The sequence below is a fragment of the Scleropages formosus genome, chromosome 8 (genome assembly GCF_900964775.1).
Source record: "Scleropages formosus chromosome 8, fSclFor1.1, whole genome shotgun sequence".
In the NCBI taxonomy this organism is placed as follows: domain Eukaryota; kingdom Metazoa; phylum Chordata; class Actinopteri; order Osteoglossiformes; family Osteoglossidae; genus Scleropages; species Scleropages formosus.
This window is the reverse complement of record NC_041813.1, coordinates 10,490,954-10,504,872: the sequence shown is the minus strand read 5'-3', so window position 1 is coordinate 10,504,872 and position 13,919 is coordinate 10,490,954. Positions and strand designations below refer to the sequence as shown.

Sequence of the window (13,919 nt, the reverse complement as noted above, 5' to 3'; positions counted from 1 at the left end):
AATGTTCATTGTGGTTATGGAAAAGTCTGTAGAATCTGAACTAAATTAGTCGCATTGCACCAGGTCTTAAACCTACAAATAATCCTAAACCTGATTATGTTCCTGACTTGATCTAGTTGTTTTCATATCTTTTATTTCTCTGTCTTTTCTCGCTAATCTTTTTTTCTATCACCGGTTTTATTATATTGCAGGGGAATATACACTACATCTGTAAGGTGCACCAAAGTAGTCACTACTACCGGCTGCACTCATGTCGTGTTTAGCGTTAACCATTTGCCTTCTGAGCCCATTACATCAAAATGTCAGAGAGGAACCACCCATGACTATTAAAAGCAGAAACCTGACAGGCTGCTGCGCGTTACCACCCCACGTTGCTCTCCCCCGATAACGGCAGCGTTAAAACATACAATCAGAATAAATTTTAATGAAAGGCAAGGGGGGAAGACGTGGAATAAAACACCGGGACTTTAAGATGACACTGAGGAGGAGGAGGAGGGTTCTTAAGAAGCTAATTATCGCCAAAACCTTCAGCGAAACGTCTCCCTGCCGCGCTCTCCCAACTGTCCAAGCGAAGGATCTGTATGCCTCTGAAACCTTATACGCCTTAAGGAGGTAAACGAGTCGCTTATGTGCCTGCAAGGGAAGAGCTGACATAGAGTGGATTGTTTTTGAGAGGCTCCGTAGTCGGCAGGGCACACTGACACCGACACTGACACGCCGCCACATAGCAGTGCCGACTTCTGCGTTACTGTGGCAACGGCGCGTGAAGAAGCACGAGCTAGCGGTGGGAGGAATGCGAGTGTGAAACGGATCCGATCGAAGAATTAGTTTTGTCCTAGCGGAATTTAATGGTACGAAATTAGGATAGCTAATCACCTCTTACCGTTAGCTATTGTGCTCTGCTACGTTATAGTATTATACGTTATAATTTAATTAGATACCAATAATAAACATGGTGGCTTTGTTCCTGCTGGATAATTAGTTACTGTTGTGCACTGTACAATGTGTGTTCTGGATGCAGATGAGCCTGTTTCTTACTTAGTGATGATGTTCTTTAGAAGCTGTAAGAGGTGAGTGGTCTCCACCCATCTGATCTAAATTCTATGAATTTTGCATTTGCTGTGGATGAACAGTGACTGTGTGTGTAGATCATAGACAAAGCAGAAATTGGTTGCACATCACAAACAGACAGGTTTTTGCTGATGGACCATGCTGAGTACCTACGCATACTTGTATTCTGAATGAACTTTTTCATTCTTGGTTTGGAGCCTCCATTGGAATGGGCACTTTGAACAAGAGGTTAGTGCTAGTAGCCCACAGGTTTCCATGTGTGTGTCCCATAGCAGGATAGGAGTGGCATGACACTGACAAGGGGATCCTTCACCTACTCCAATGGTGAGGAGTACCACGGCGAGTGGAAGGAAGGTAGGACATATAAAATTTCTGTTTTTCATACAAGAACCGTAAAGATGAAACCCATATGATGTCAAGATGGGTCTTGGCAAAGTTTCTTATGTCAGAGACCTGCACATAGGAAGTGCCATGCCAAAAGGATACAGTGTTTCATGAGCTGAGTGGATGTTATAATGACAGATTTTATAAGAGGCCAGCTTTTTATTGTACAGTTGAACAAGCTCTGTGTGCTCTTAGATTCCAGCCATCTGCACCACAGATTGACGGAAACAGATGACGTTAAATCCCAGTTGTTCTTAAATGTCATTGAGTTGGTGTCCCTTCTTGGCAGCCGCTGTGGTGTCTTCAGACACTTCTGTCTTCTACTTGTGTACTTAGTGTTGAAATAGGTGCATCTGTGGTTGCTCCCATTCCATTTATTCATGATTGCTGGTCATCTTCATCTTTTTCTTTTCAACTTTCCCAAACATTACAGTCTTTTTGAGAGAAGTTGATCTTTGCTCCTCAAAAATTCTGTTTTATGTTGTTATGTGTTTGCTGCACTATTTGTTTCATGATTTTAATAAAAACACTCCTAAGTCCGCTTAATACTGCCCCATGTCTAGTCACACTCCAGACCTAGCATACCCAGTGTGCCATGGCAATCACACCCATCCCTTACATAATGGGGGTTCCATATAATGAAAACCCGCTATTGCTCTGTGAAAAAGTATACCATTTTCTCGTACAACCGATTAATAGGTCAGTACAACAGTATTTATGGCCATTACACAATTACTTTGTATAGGCTTGAAAAAGATGCAATAAGTTGTACAACCACAGACATTCATGCACTCGGTTCCATATAGGTGACAGCGCAAGGCAACATGGAAGAACAATGTCCTACCACATTGGTGGTCTCAACCAGTTACAATCCTTCATTAATGCTTAGCTAATGTTATAACTGAAACAGCAGATCCAGTACAATTATTAATTCATTTACACACACACACACACGCACACACACACATACACATTTTCCGAACCGTTTGTCCCATACAGGGTCGCGGGGAACCGGAGCCTTAGTTGTTGCTTTTCTCCAAAGTGACTTAGTTTTAAGATGCTTACGATGATTCATCCATTTATACAGCAGCGTTATTTTTACTGGAACAATTTAGCATAAATACCTTAATCAAAAGTACTACTAAGATTATTGGAATTATGTGGATTAATGGATCCCAAAACATGATTTGATTTCATCTAGGTTATAATAGTAAAGACAGTCCTATTTAACACAACTTTACATTGTTTAACAGAAAGATAAAACAGATATGGCAAAGTCATTGATGGAAAAAGTATGTGAACCCTTATATTTACTAAGAAACATAGACGTGAGCATTATCAAATACATACGTACTTATGAGTGCAGCCACTAAAGAGAATATGAAGAAACATGGTCTAAAAATGAGTCTTAAAAGTGGACTGTTTTTTGATCACATATGGTGTTGACTGGGCAATTACTGTATGCACTTCAGACTATTAATACCATTAAAACATTTTATATAGTCACAGCTTTTTAACTGGGTAAAGTTATTACTGTGCAAATCATCTTAAAAATCCAGAAAAATAATGAAATACAGCTAATTCTTGTAGCATATGAACGAGAGTCTGACACGGACGCATATTGCTGTTACTTTCGAACATGTATGAAAAGTATAATGACCCCACATGCAGAGTGTATTTATAAGTCCACAGTGCAAACTTTAAAGTACTGTGTAGAGGTGAAACGATTAACGGAGGGTAAGGAGACAGTTTATTTTCACAAAGGTGAAAAGTGAAACACGAATCTGTGAGTAGGACCTGAACAGGGAGGTGTGATGAAATACGGCCTGGAACGCTGGACCTGGACAGGAGCACAAAAGGCAGGAGTAGACGGGACAGGCACTCTGGACTGGAACATAAACACCTATGGGACAAGACTTGGGAAACAGGTAACTAAAGTTCGCGAAGAAATCACAATGAAATGCTGATTAAGAATCCGTGATAGCTTTGTGAAGTTGGCCCCTGTCCAAACAGCACAAATGAAAAAACCTTATCATTTGTTAGTGCTACATTTGTGCCATTTTGTGCCATTGCAGTTTTTGTGATATTAACATTTATTTATTTTTGATGTGACGTCACTCCAGCCCCCCTACAATGCCGCAGGAACTCAACTTTGGGCTCATTCGTTTATGCTACATTTGTGCCATTAAAACTGTGGTTCTATCTCTGTTACTTCTGGAGATAATAGGGGTTGTTTACATAGCACGTGACGTCACCAAACCCCCTACAATGATGCAGACACTCAAATTGGGGCTCATTCATTAGTGCTACATTTGTGCCGATTTGTGCTGTTTAAACCGCGGTTCTACCTCCTTTGGTTCTGAAGATATACGTGGTGGTTTACATGGCACATGATCTCATTCCAGCCCCCCTACAATGCTGGAGAAACTCGAATTCGGGCTCTTTCATTAGTGCTACATTTGTGCCAATTTGTACCATTTGAACCGCGGTCATATCTCTTTTACTTTATTAAATATAAAGGATGGTATTTCTCGTGACATCCTCTGAAACCGTGAAGTTCACCACCCTACAAACGGCACAAATAAAGAAATATGTTTTTCGTTAGTGCTACATTTGTGCCAATTTGTGCCGTTTGAACTGCTGTCCTATCTCTCTTACTTTTTTAAATATAAAAGATAATATTTCTCATGATGGGAGTGCGGTGGCGTGGTGGGGTGGACCACAGTCCTGCTCTCCGGTGGGTCTGGGGTTCGAGTCCCGCTTGGGGTGCCTTGCGACGGACTGGCGTCCCGTCCTGGGTGTGTCCCCTCCCCCTCTGGCCTTGCGCCCTGTGTTGCCGGGTAGGCTCCGGTTCCCCGCGACCCTGTATGGGACAAGCGGTTCTGAAAATGTGTGTGTGTGTGTGTGTGTGTATTTCTCATGATGTCACCTGCATCCGTGAAGTTGCCCCCCCGTCCCCAAATAAAGACAAACACATATTTTGTTAGTGCTACATTTGTGCTGTTCGAATCACTGTCCTGCCTCTTTTACTTTTGGAGACAATGGAGGTTGTTTACACTGGAAGTGATGTCACCACCCCCCCCACAATGCCGCAGACGCTCGAATTTGGGCTCATTCATTAGTGCTACATTTGTGCCGATTTCTGCCGTTCAGACCGCGGTTCCATCTCTTTTACTTCTTAAATATTAAGTGATATATTATACATGACATCACTGCTATATTTCAGATTTCAGGTATTAGTGATTATATGACACGTTATTTCTGGAGATATACGTAACATGTACATTATGACTTGCAGTCCATATAATACTGCTGCCTTTTACCTGTCCCTCTTCACTCACCGGTCCATGTTGTGGTCGAACACGACGGAAAAACTGCTGCTGCTCAGTGAACAGTATTGATTCACCCAGGTCGACACGAGTGAAAAAAAAACACTGTATAGTTAACTTCAAGTTTTTTTTATGAACAACAGAACTCAAAACATGTACAAATGCACTGCAATGTTTGCAGCATATGGGGGTGTGGTGGTGCGGTGGGTTGGACCACAGTCCTGCTCTTCGGTGGGTCTGGGGTTCGAGTCCCGCTTGGGGTGCCTTGCGGCGGACTGGCGTCCCGTCCTGGGTGTGTCCCCTCCCCCTCCAGCCTTGCGCCCTGAGTTGCTGGGTTAGGCTCCGGTTCCCCGTGACCCCGTATGGGACGAGCGGTTCTGAAAATGTGTGTTTGCAGCATCCTGTGTACAGAAGACATGTGTTGTTCTGTGAAACACACACACATTTTCAGAACCGCTTGTCCCATACGGGGTCGCAGGGGAACCGGAGCCTACCCGGCAACACAGGGCGTAAGGCCGGAGGGGGAGGGGACACACCCAGGACGGGACGCCAGTCCGTCGTAAGGCACCCCAAGTGGGACGCGAACCCCAGACCCACCGGAGAGCAGGACTGTGGTCCAGCCCACTGCGCCACCGCACCCCCCATGTTCTGTGAAACAATGCCAACTTAACAGAAAACATGAATAAATTAATAAACGTGCTGGAAAATTGCTCATTCTCTCACTGCTCTTTTGAACTTATTGGGCTTTGGTGGTGACATCTCCCTAAAAACCTATAGTTAATTGCAGGCATGACAATGAAAAATACAAATTTACAAAGTATTTGGAAGATCTGCAAACTAGTCATTTTTGGGAAATCTTACTTATGAGGAAAAATGATTAAGTTATTCATGAATACTTTTTAAACTAATCTTACACACCCAGCTCACAGCAGTTCTGGGAGGAGACTTTATCAAAATGTTACAACGATCGCAGTACTTTAAACAAGTGAAAAAACAGAAAAGTGGATGCTGTGTTGTATTTAAACATGCACACACATTGCCTGAAACCACTTCTCCCAAGTGGGGTTGCAGCAAACCAGACCCTACTCCTGCAACACAGAGTATAGAGGGACACACCCAGGACAGGACACCAGTCCATCACAAGGCACTCCAAGCGTGACTTGAACCCAAGACCCACCAGAAAGCAGGACCTGGTCAAACCTGCTACACCACCACACCCCCTTGTATTTAAATGCACCAAAATAAAACAAGTCTTTACAAGGACTCAGCTTCCTTTTGGTGGGGGAGGGTGTCCATGTGACCTTACAGACAAGAGTTATTATACTGTTGAAATGTGTTTTATTATCTACTTTCATTACCAACAATATAAATTTCCAAAGAAGAAAATGATTTGTAAAGAAACTTTACACCGAACAGCTACATTCAAACGCTATACCATAGAATGAGGCCGGATCTGGGTCCGAGTGCTACATCAGCGGAGGTCGGGAGATGTGACTGCCCACACACAGAATAACTTCCAAACAAGAGCGAAAGAACACGCAATTTTCCAGCACATGTTTTTTTATTGCTTCCTGTTTTCTGTTAGGGGGGTGTGGTGGCACAGTAGGTTTGGCCAGGGCCTACTCTCCGGTTGGTCTGAGTTTTGAGTCCCGCTTGGGGTGCTTTGTGACGGACTGGTGTCCCGTCCTGGGTGTGTCCCCTCCTCCCCCGGCCCTGCGCCCTGTGTTGCCAGGTTAGGCTCCGGTTCACCACGACCCTGCTCGAGACAAGCGACTTCAGCCTGTGTGTATGTCAATCTGGGTGAATCAGTACTGTTCATGGGACAGCAGCAGTTTTTCCCTCATTTTCCACCACAACATGGACCGGTGAGTAAAGTGGAAGGGACAGGATCAGGTAAAAGGCAGTAGTATTATACGGACTGCAAGTCATAATGTGCATGTTCTGAATATCGCCAGAAATAATGTCATATAATTACTGATATACTGAAATACCACAGTGATATCACGTGTAATATATACCTTAAAATTTAAGGAGTAGAAGAGATGGAACCACAGTTCGAAAGTCACAAATCATCACAAATGTAGCCCTAACGAAAAATATGCCTTTCTTTATTTGTGCCGTTTGTAGGGGGGCCAACTTCACGGTTTCAGGTGATGTCACAAGAAATACTATCCTTCATATTTAAAAAAGTAAAAGAGATAGGACTGCAGTTCAGACGGCACAAATTGGCACAAATGTTGCACTAATGAATGAGCTCGAATTTGAGTTTCTCCAGTATTGTAGGGGGGGCTGGAGTGAGGTCACATACCATGTAAACAACCATGTATATCTCCAGAACCAAAGTGGGTAGAATTGCGGTTTAAACGGCACAAATCGATACAAATGTAGCACTAACGTCAAATATGTATTTCTTTATTTGTGTCATTTGTAGGGGGGCCGACTTCACGGTTCCACGTGGCGTCGTGAAATGCTATCTTTTATATTTAAAAAAGTAAAAGAGATTGCACTGTGGTTCGAACAGCACAAGTCTGCACAAATGTAGCACTAAAGAATGAGCCCCAGTTCGAGTGTCTGCAGCACTGTTGGGGGTTGGTGAAATCACGTGTTATGTAAACAACCCCTGTTATCTCTAAAAGTAACAGAGATAGAACCGCGGTTTGAACGGCACATATCGGCCCATATGTAGCATAAACGAATGAGCCCGAATTCGAGTTCCTGCGGCGTTGTAGGGGGGCTGGAGTGATGTCACGTGCAAAATAAATAAATGTTAATATCTCAAAAGAGCACTGAGTGCAAAGACAAGGGAGTCTAACTATAAGAGTCTATTGAGGGAGGCTTCCGCCGCTACACGAATTCTGCCGTCATCATCATGTTCTCCGAGGGTTTATTCGTCAAACATGTCGAACATCATGGCATAGATGGCATGTCCACGGCAACCGAACTGTGTGACACCACCATCAGAGACTCAGACACTCCTGCTGCTACAATATCCTGGTTTAACTTTGTCTGTCAAGCCTTCCATCTGTTTCAACCTCTCCATGGGACTCTGGAACTACCAGTCTGCTGTGAGAAAGGCTGACTTCATACCAGCTTACAGCTCCCATCTCTCACTGGACCTCCTGGCCCTAAATGAAACCTGGATCACCCCAGACAACACAGCCACACCTGCAGCCCTCTCCAGTAACTACTCATTCTCCCACACCCCTCGTACTCTCCAGCAGAGGTGGAGGCACAAGACTGCTCATCTCTCCCCGGTGGGAATATTCTGTTTTCCCTGTCCACCTGCATGACCTGTCCTCCTTTGAATAGTATGCTGCATCTATCACTGCCCCAGTCACTCTTGTTGTGGTTGTGCATCGCCCACCTTGCCCTCCTGGTGGCTTCCTGGATGACCTCGACATCCTGCTGAGCTTTCTCCCAGGGGATAACACTCTGTTGATTTTTCTGGGTGACTTCAACCTGCATGTCGAGGACATACAAGGTCATACAAGTGGCCTTCTGTCGCTCCTGCAGTCCTTCAACCTCTCCCTGTCCCAGTTCCCTGCTACTCACAAAGCTGGCAATCACCTTGACCTTGTCTTCTCCCGTAACTGTGGCTGTCCTGTCCTCTCTGTTACTCTGCTGCATGTCTGTCATCATTTCTTCATTTCCTTCCAAACCTGCCTCACCCCCAATCTCTCTCCTTTTTCTGCACACATTGTCACCTTCTGCCATAACTTAAAATCTCTTTCCGCCTTCCTGCTCTGCCTATGCCATACTGTCCATTCTCCCTTCTGCTGCACAATTCTCAGATTTATCAGAATGCTACTAACATTTTAATCTCTGCCCCATCTTCCTGTTTTGACTCTGTCCACTAATTTCCAGACCAGCACACCCCAGTGCCACCCTATGGCTGACTGATACATTACATGCTAATAGGACCAAACTCCAGGCTGCAGAGCGACAATGGCGAAAATCCAAGACTTGCGTGGACTTGGATGTTTACAAAGAAATTATATGCTTTTTACTCTGCTGTCTCCTCAGCTAAAATAACCTTCTTCCACGACAAAATACAGTCTGCAACAAAAAAACTACACAGACTCTTTGCCACCTTCTCATCCCTACTGTGTCCTTCGCCACCCCCTCCTCCATTTTCTTTCACTGCTGATGACTGCTTTGTTTTTCAGAGACAAAGTCAACACAATCTTGGACAAGTTCTCAGCATCACCCTGCCCTGTTTGCGCTGGACTTCCCTGTGAAGTCACGCTCTCTGAATTCAAGCCACTATCAGAAACTGAAATCTCTGACCTCCTGATATCACAGAGCCACCATCTGCTCGCTAGATTCAATTCCATCTACACTCCTACAGACCATCTCCCCGCAAATCTCCACCCTTATCCTCAAGATCATCAACTCCCCGCTCTCCTCTGGCTGCATCCCATCTGCTTTAAAAACTGTGTTCATTTCACCTCTGGTAAAGAAACCCTCTCTGGATCCTAACTCAGTCCAAAACTACAAGCCAGTCTCCCTCCTCCCTTTTCTTTCTAAAACTCTATAACAGGCAACCTGTGATCAACTATCTGAATTCCTCACCCGGAACCATATCCTCGATGGATCAGTCTGGATTTAAAGTTGGTCACTCCACTGAGACAGCACTTCTGGCAGCATCTACTCTGCAGGCGGCTAGAGCGGCCTCCCTCTCCTCGGTCCTCATCCTTCTTGATTTGTCTGCAGCATTCAATGCTATCAACTACCAAATTCTACTCTCCTCTCTTGATCAACTTGGGATCAAAGGAATGGCGCTAAGATGGTTTGTATCCTACCCATCAGACAGATCCTATCAAATGGTCTGGCAAGGCTCCTGTTCTTCTCCTCTACCTCTCTCAACTGGTGTCCCGCAGGGCTCGGCCCTGGGCCCTCTGCTGTTCTCAGTCCACACCTTCTCCCTCAGCCCTGTCATTACCTCCTATGGATTCAACTACCACGGCTATGCCGATGACACCCAGCTCTTCCTCTCATTTCCACCTGGAGCATCAGACATTTCCGCGTGCATCGCTGTCTGCCAGACATATCTGCATGGATGTCTGCTCACCACCTACAACTCAACCTCTCCAAAACAGAGATCCTACACCTACCAGCTAGCCTGTCTTCCTATCATGATCTCTTGATCAAACCGGACAACTCACACATTTTTTCTACCTCTTCAGTAAGAGTCTGGGAGTGATGATTGACTCAAGTCTATCTTACTCTCAGCACATCGAAGCCAGAACCCTGACCTGCAGATAGATCCTGCATAACATCTGCAGTATCCGTCCTTACCTCACAAAAGACTCTGCGCAATTACTTGTCCAGGCCGTGGTGACATCCCATCTAGACTACTGCAGTTCTCTCCTGTCTAGCCTTCCTACTATTGCCATCAAAGCTCTACAGCTCATACAGAACACTGCTGCCAGAGTTGTATTTGACTTGCTGAAGCATTCCCATGTATCTCCCCTACCCATCTCTCTGCATTGGCTTCCTATGGCTGCCTGGATCAGATTCAAGACCCTGGTTATGGCCTACAAATGCATTAATAGAACTACTCCCAGCCATCTACAAGACTTGATCATCCGCTACACCCCAACCAGACTGCTTCGCTCTTCCACATCTGCCTGCTTGGTGATCCCACGCACCTAGGGTAAAGCACGAGGGTTCTCGATTTTGGCTTCGTTGTAGTGGAACGACCTCCCCTCTCTCACTCAAAACTGCCGAATCTCTGTCCATATTTATAAAGGGTCTTAAAACTCACCTCTTCCAGACTCACTTCGCCCATGATCTCTTAAGTTCATGTAAGGTGTAAATGTTCATGCACTATGACTTTAAGACCATGCCTGGATAAACCTTTACACAGCTACTCCTGTAATGTAATGTAAATATTTATATACGTACATCTCAAAAAAAATTATGAACTTGATTTGGAATCGGGTATACTAACTGCACTAGGAATCATGCATCTGCATCTGTGTCTCTTTTCTGCTAATGTAATGCACACATTGTATTTTCTGAGAGACGTACGTCACTTTTGAGAAAAGCATCTGCTAAATGAATAAATGTAAATGTGAATTATTTTTGTATGGGACAGCCCCACTTGCAGGGTGACAGGTTTCCAATCGGTCCTCCCTCTGTAGAGCTACTAGCCAAGGGTTTCAAGCATGGAGTACAGAGCAAACCCCAAAACTCAGCGATATTGCTATCTATGAAGTTTCCGACAGCGTCACTGTCCACCACAGCCTCAACTTAATGTGTCTGCAAGCCCCATGACACTTTAACCGGCAATAATAACTAAGAGGCACTGTGAGAAACACCACTCACCAGTAGATAGGGTCTTCGGGATCCACCGGATGGTTGTACCGGACAGGAGACCTGAACGTGATCCACGGCTCTGCAGTAACAGCACAAGTTCTGCTGAAAACGACATGCCCACTCTCTTCCTGTGTCAAATGTCCCTTGTTGCATCAATCTGCTGTGTGTTTTCTGTGTGGCTTGTTACACAGAAAGCTGTTCATTCTGCGGTTTATTTTCACCAGCTTTGTGTCACACTGAGAGAGCACAATGGACCACTGATTAAGAATCCATGATCTATCCTTGGCCACTTGATCCTTTTATACCTCACTCACCACCAGATTATGAACAGGTGCATGGGTCTGAGCTAGTGGCACTTAGTGGCATTTCTTCTGGCTTGTAGGAGTATTGTCCCTGTGGGTTGTGACAATTCTCATGCAGTGTTTGACAATTAATGAATCTTTTATTCAATAGCAATGTCTTTATGAGCATGTGTGCTTTTTGTAGGTCGAAGGCATGGTTTGGGCCAGCTCAAGTTCTCCGATGGTACATGTTACACAGGACAGTTTGAAAATGGCTTGTTCAACGGCTGTGGGGTCTTGGCATTTCCAGATGGGTCAAGGTACATGCCAACTTGCCAACAGAAAAATAATAATAAATCAATTTAATTGTGTGGAACTGTTAAGGCTGGTACTCACAGTTTTTAATGAATATAAAGTGGCTTAATACAATACCTGGTTCAAGGAATTGACAGCAATTACTGCAAATAATATTGACAAAATATTTTCATTTGCTTTCCCACATACTTCCAAAACAGTGTTATCTGTACATGCAATCATACATTTTTGTCTGCTCTAGAGAACACACACACACACACACACACACACACATATTATCAGAACCGCTTGTCCCAGATGGGGTCGTGGGGAACCTGAGCCTACCCGACAACACAGGGCGTAAGCCCGGAGGGGACACACCCAGGACGGGACGCCAGTCCGCCGCAAGGCACCCCAAGCAGGACTTGAACCCCAGACCCACCAGAGGGCAGGACCCAGTCCAACCCACCGCACCCCCGCGCCCCCTGCTGCTCTAGAGAACATATGTTTTTAATTGTATCTCCAAAAGTGTGCAAGCCAAAATACTGAGATCTAATGTATGTTATAGAGGACATTGTATACTTTGAAGTTATGTTGTGTCTTGGACAATGTCCTACAGATCCTAGGAATATACCCAAAAACCTTTTTTGCTGGATCACAGGAGGAAATTGTGTTTTTTTTCCCTCCGCTGTTAAATGGCTGGAAATACACACTAACACGTTTTAAATACAGCTTGGTTTTGTCTTTCCATCACAGGTATGAAGGTGATTTTGTACAAGGAAAGTTCCAGGGAGTGGGAGTCTTCAGTCGATTTGATGGAATGAAGTTTGAAGGAGAGTTCAAAAGTGGACGTGTGGAAGGATACGGTAATACTTTATTAGCAACCCTCAAGAATGATTGTTCTCAGAATAGTTCTCACCTGGCCCATATGCTACTGTACAGACTGTTGGTCAGTTCTCAACATATCATTGCATTCATCTGCACTGAAAAAAATTGGGGACAAATTTTGTGCACCATCTGCCATTTTAAACCAAAGAAATTTGAAGTCAACCAAGTTACTGTGACAGACTATGTTAATAACCTCTTGTGTCTGCATCATCAAGTTCACACATCAGGTTTTCTTGCATGCAGGGAATATTCAGTCCCAGCCTGAATGAATATTTCAAAATGTTTAACAGCAGAGAAATGGGGCCTGTACTCAGTTTGTTCCTGACCCTTTGGCCAGGGCTGCTGACATTTCCAGACGGGGCCCACGGAGTGCCACGTAACGAGGGCGTGTTCGAGAACAACAAGCTGCTGAAGCGGGAGAAATGTCAGGGTGTGGTGCAGCGTGCACAGAACTCTGCCTCCACGGCCCGGGGCCTCTCTTTGTGAGCAGGGCTCCAACTCCTCAGCCCAGGGGCTCTCCTAGTGACTGGGTTCGGCCTCTGCTCGCAGCCTATGCCCTCAGGGATGGATGACAGGGTAACAGTCTCTCCCCTCTCTCATTAGCCTGTTTGCCTAGGTGTGGCTGGTGCTCCGTTCCACACCACTTCTGCCTGGCTCCCTGTGAGCACTTTGTGGTTCAGCAGTGCTACTCTGCCTTGGTTCCTTTACAGCTTTAAGCAGACCATCTTTTCACATGTTGTGCATTAACAGGGCTTTGCTGCTGGGAAACATCTTTTGCTTTGCATTTGCTGATTGTCACAGAGCATCTTGGCAGTTTGTCAGACTTTAAAATTTGTGTGAAAATATCAGTGTCTTCAACCAGCCCCTGTGAATTTGGAAAGTGGTTGCAGGCACTACTGTCATCCGTCTCTGTCAGTGGTCATCACTCAACACCACAATGCAGATCTTTACTTGCTCTCTATTTGATCAGTGTGAGCATATGCAAAGGTTTGCATGATGTGCAATAAGATGCAATTTTTCAGTCTAGTCTAATTATTGTTTTGCCTTGTAATGTTATTTGTTGGAGTAGATATCATGGTTTGTAGACAGGTCATCCTTCATTCATTATATTAGCCTTGAATGGTAGTGCTGGCGATGGGGGTGCGGTGGCGCAGTGGGTTGGACCGCAGTCCTGCTCTCCAGTGGGTCTGGGGTTCGAGTCCCGCTTGGGGTGCCTTGTGATGGACTGGCGTCCCGTCCTGGGTGTGTCCCCTTCCCCCTCCGGCCTTGCGCCCTGTGTTGCCGGGTAGGCTCCGGTTCCCCGTGACCCCGTACGGGACAAGCGGTTCTGAAAATGTGTGTGTGTGTGTGT

The 13,919-nt window shown here is 45.1% G+C and overlaps 1 protein-coding gene across 2 annotated transcripts; it reads left to right on the top strand.

Annotated features, from left to right (window-relative positions):
- Window positions 1-531: 531 nt before the first annotated feature.
- morn4 (MORN repeat containing 4) lies at window positions 532-13,717 on the top strand. Of its 2 annotated transcripts, none has more exons than XM_018766186.2 (5): window positions 532-612; window positions 1,344-1,425; window positions 11,592-11,706; window positions 12,437-12,546; window positions 12,906-13,717. In XM_018766186.2, the coding sequence occupies exons 2-5, from the start codon at window positions 1,359-1,361 to the stop codon at window positions 13,052-13,054; spliced, it is 441 nt and encodes a 146-aa protein (XP_018621702.1). In that variant the 5' UTR covers window positions 532-612; window positions 1,344-1,358; the 3' UTR covers window positions 13,055-13,717. The 2 variants fall into 2 exon arrangements, with proteins under 2 accessions (XP_018621702.1, XP_018621701.1); XM_018766185.2 differs by lacking the exon at window positions 532-612 and adding an exon at window positions 791-851.
- The last annotated feature ends 202 nt before the right edge of the window (window positions 13,718-13,919 follow it).

Coding starts and splice junctions, on each gene's coding strand:
- morn4 (XM_018766185.2), top strand. Junction 11,707..12,436: donor GCATTTCCAGATGGGTCAAG/GTACATGCCAAC, acceptor TTTCCATCACAG/GTATGAAGGTGATTTTGTAC. Junction 12,547..12,905: donor TGGACGTGTGGAAGGATACG/GTAATACTTTAT, acceptor CCCTTTGGCCAG/GGCTGCTGACATTTCCAGAC.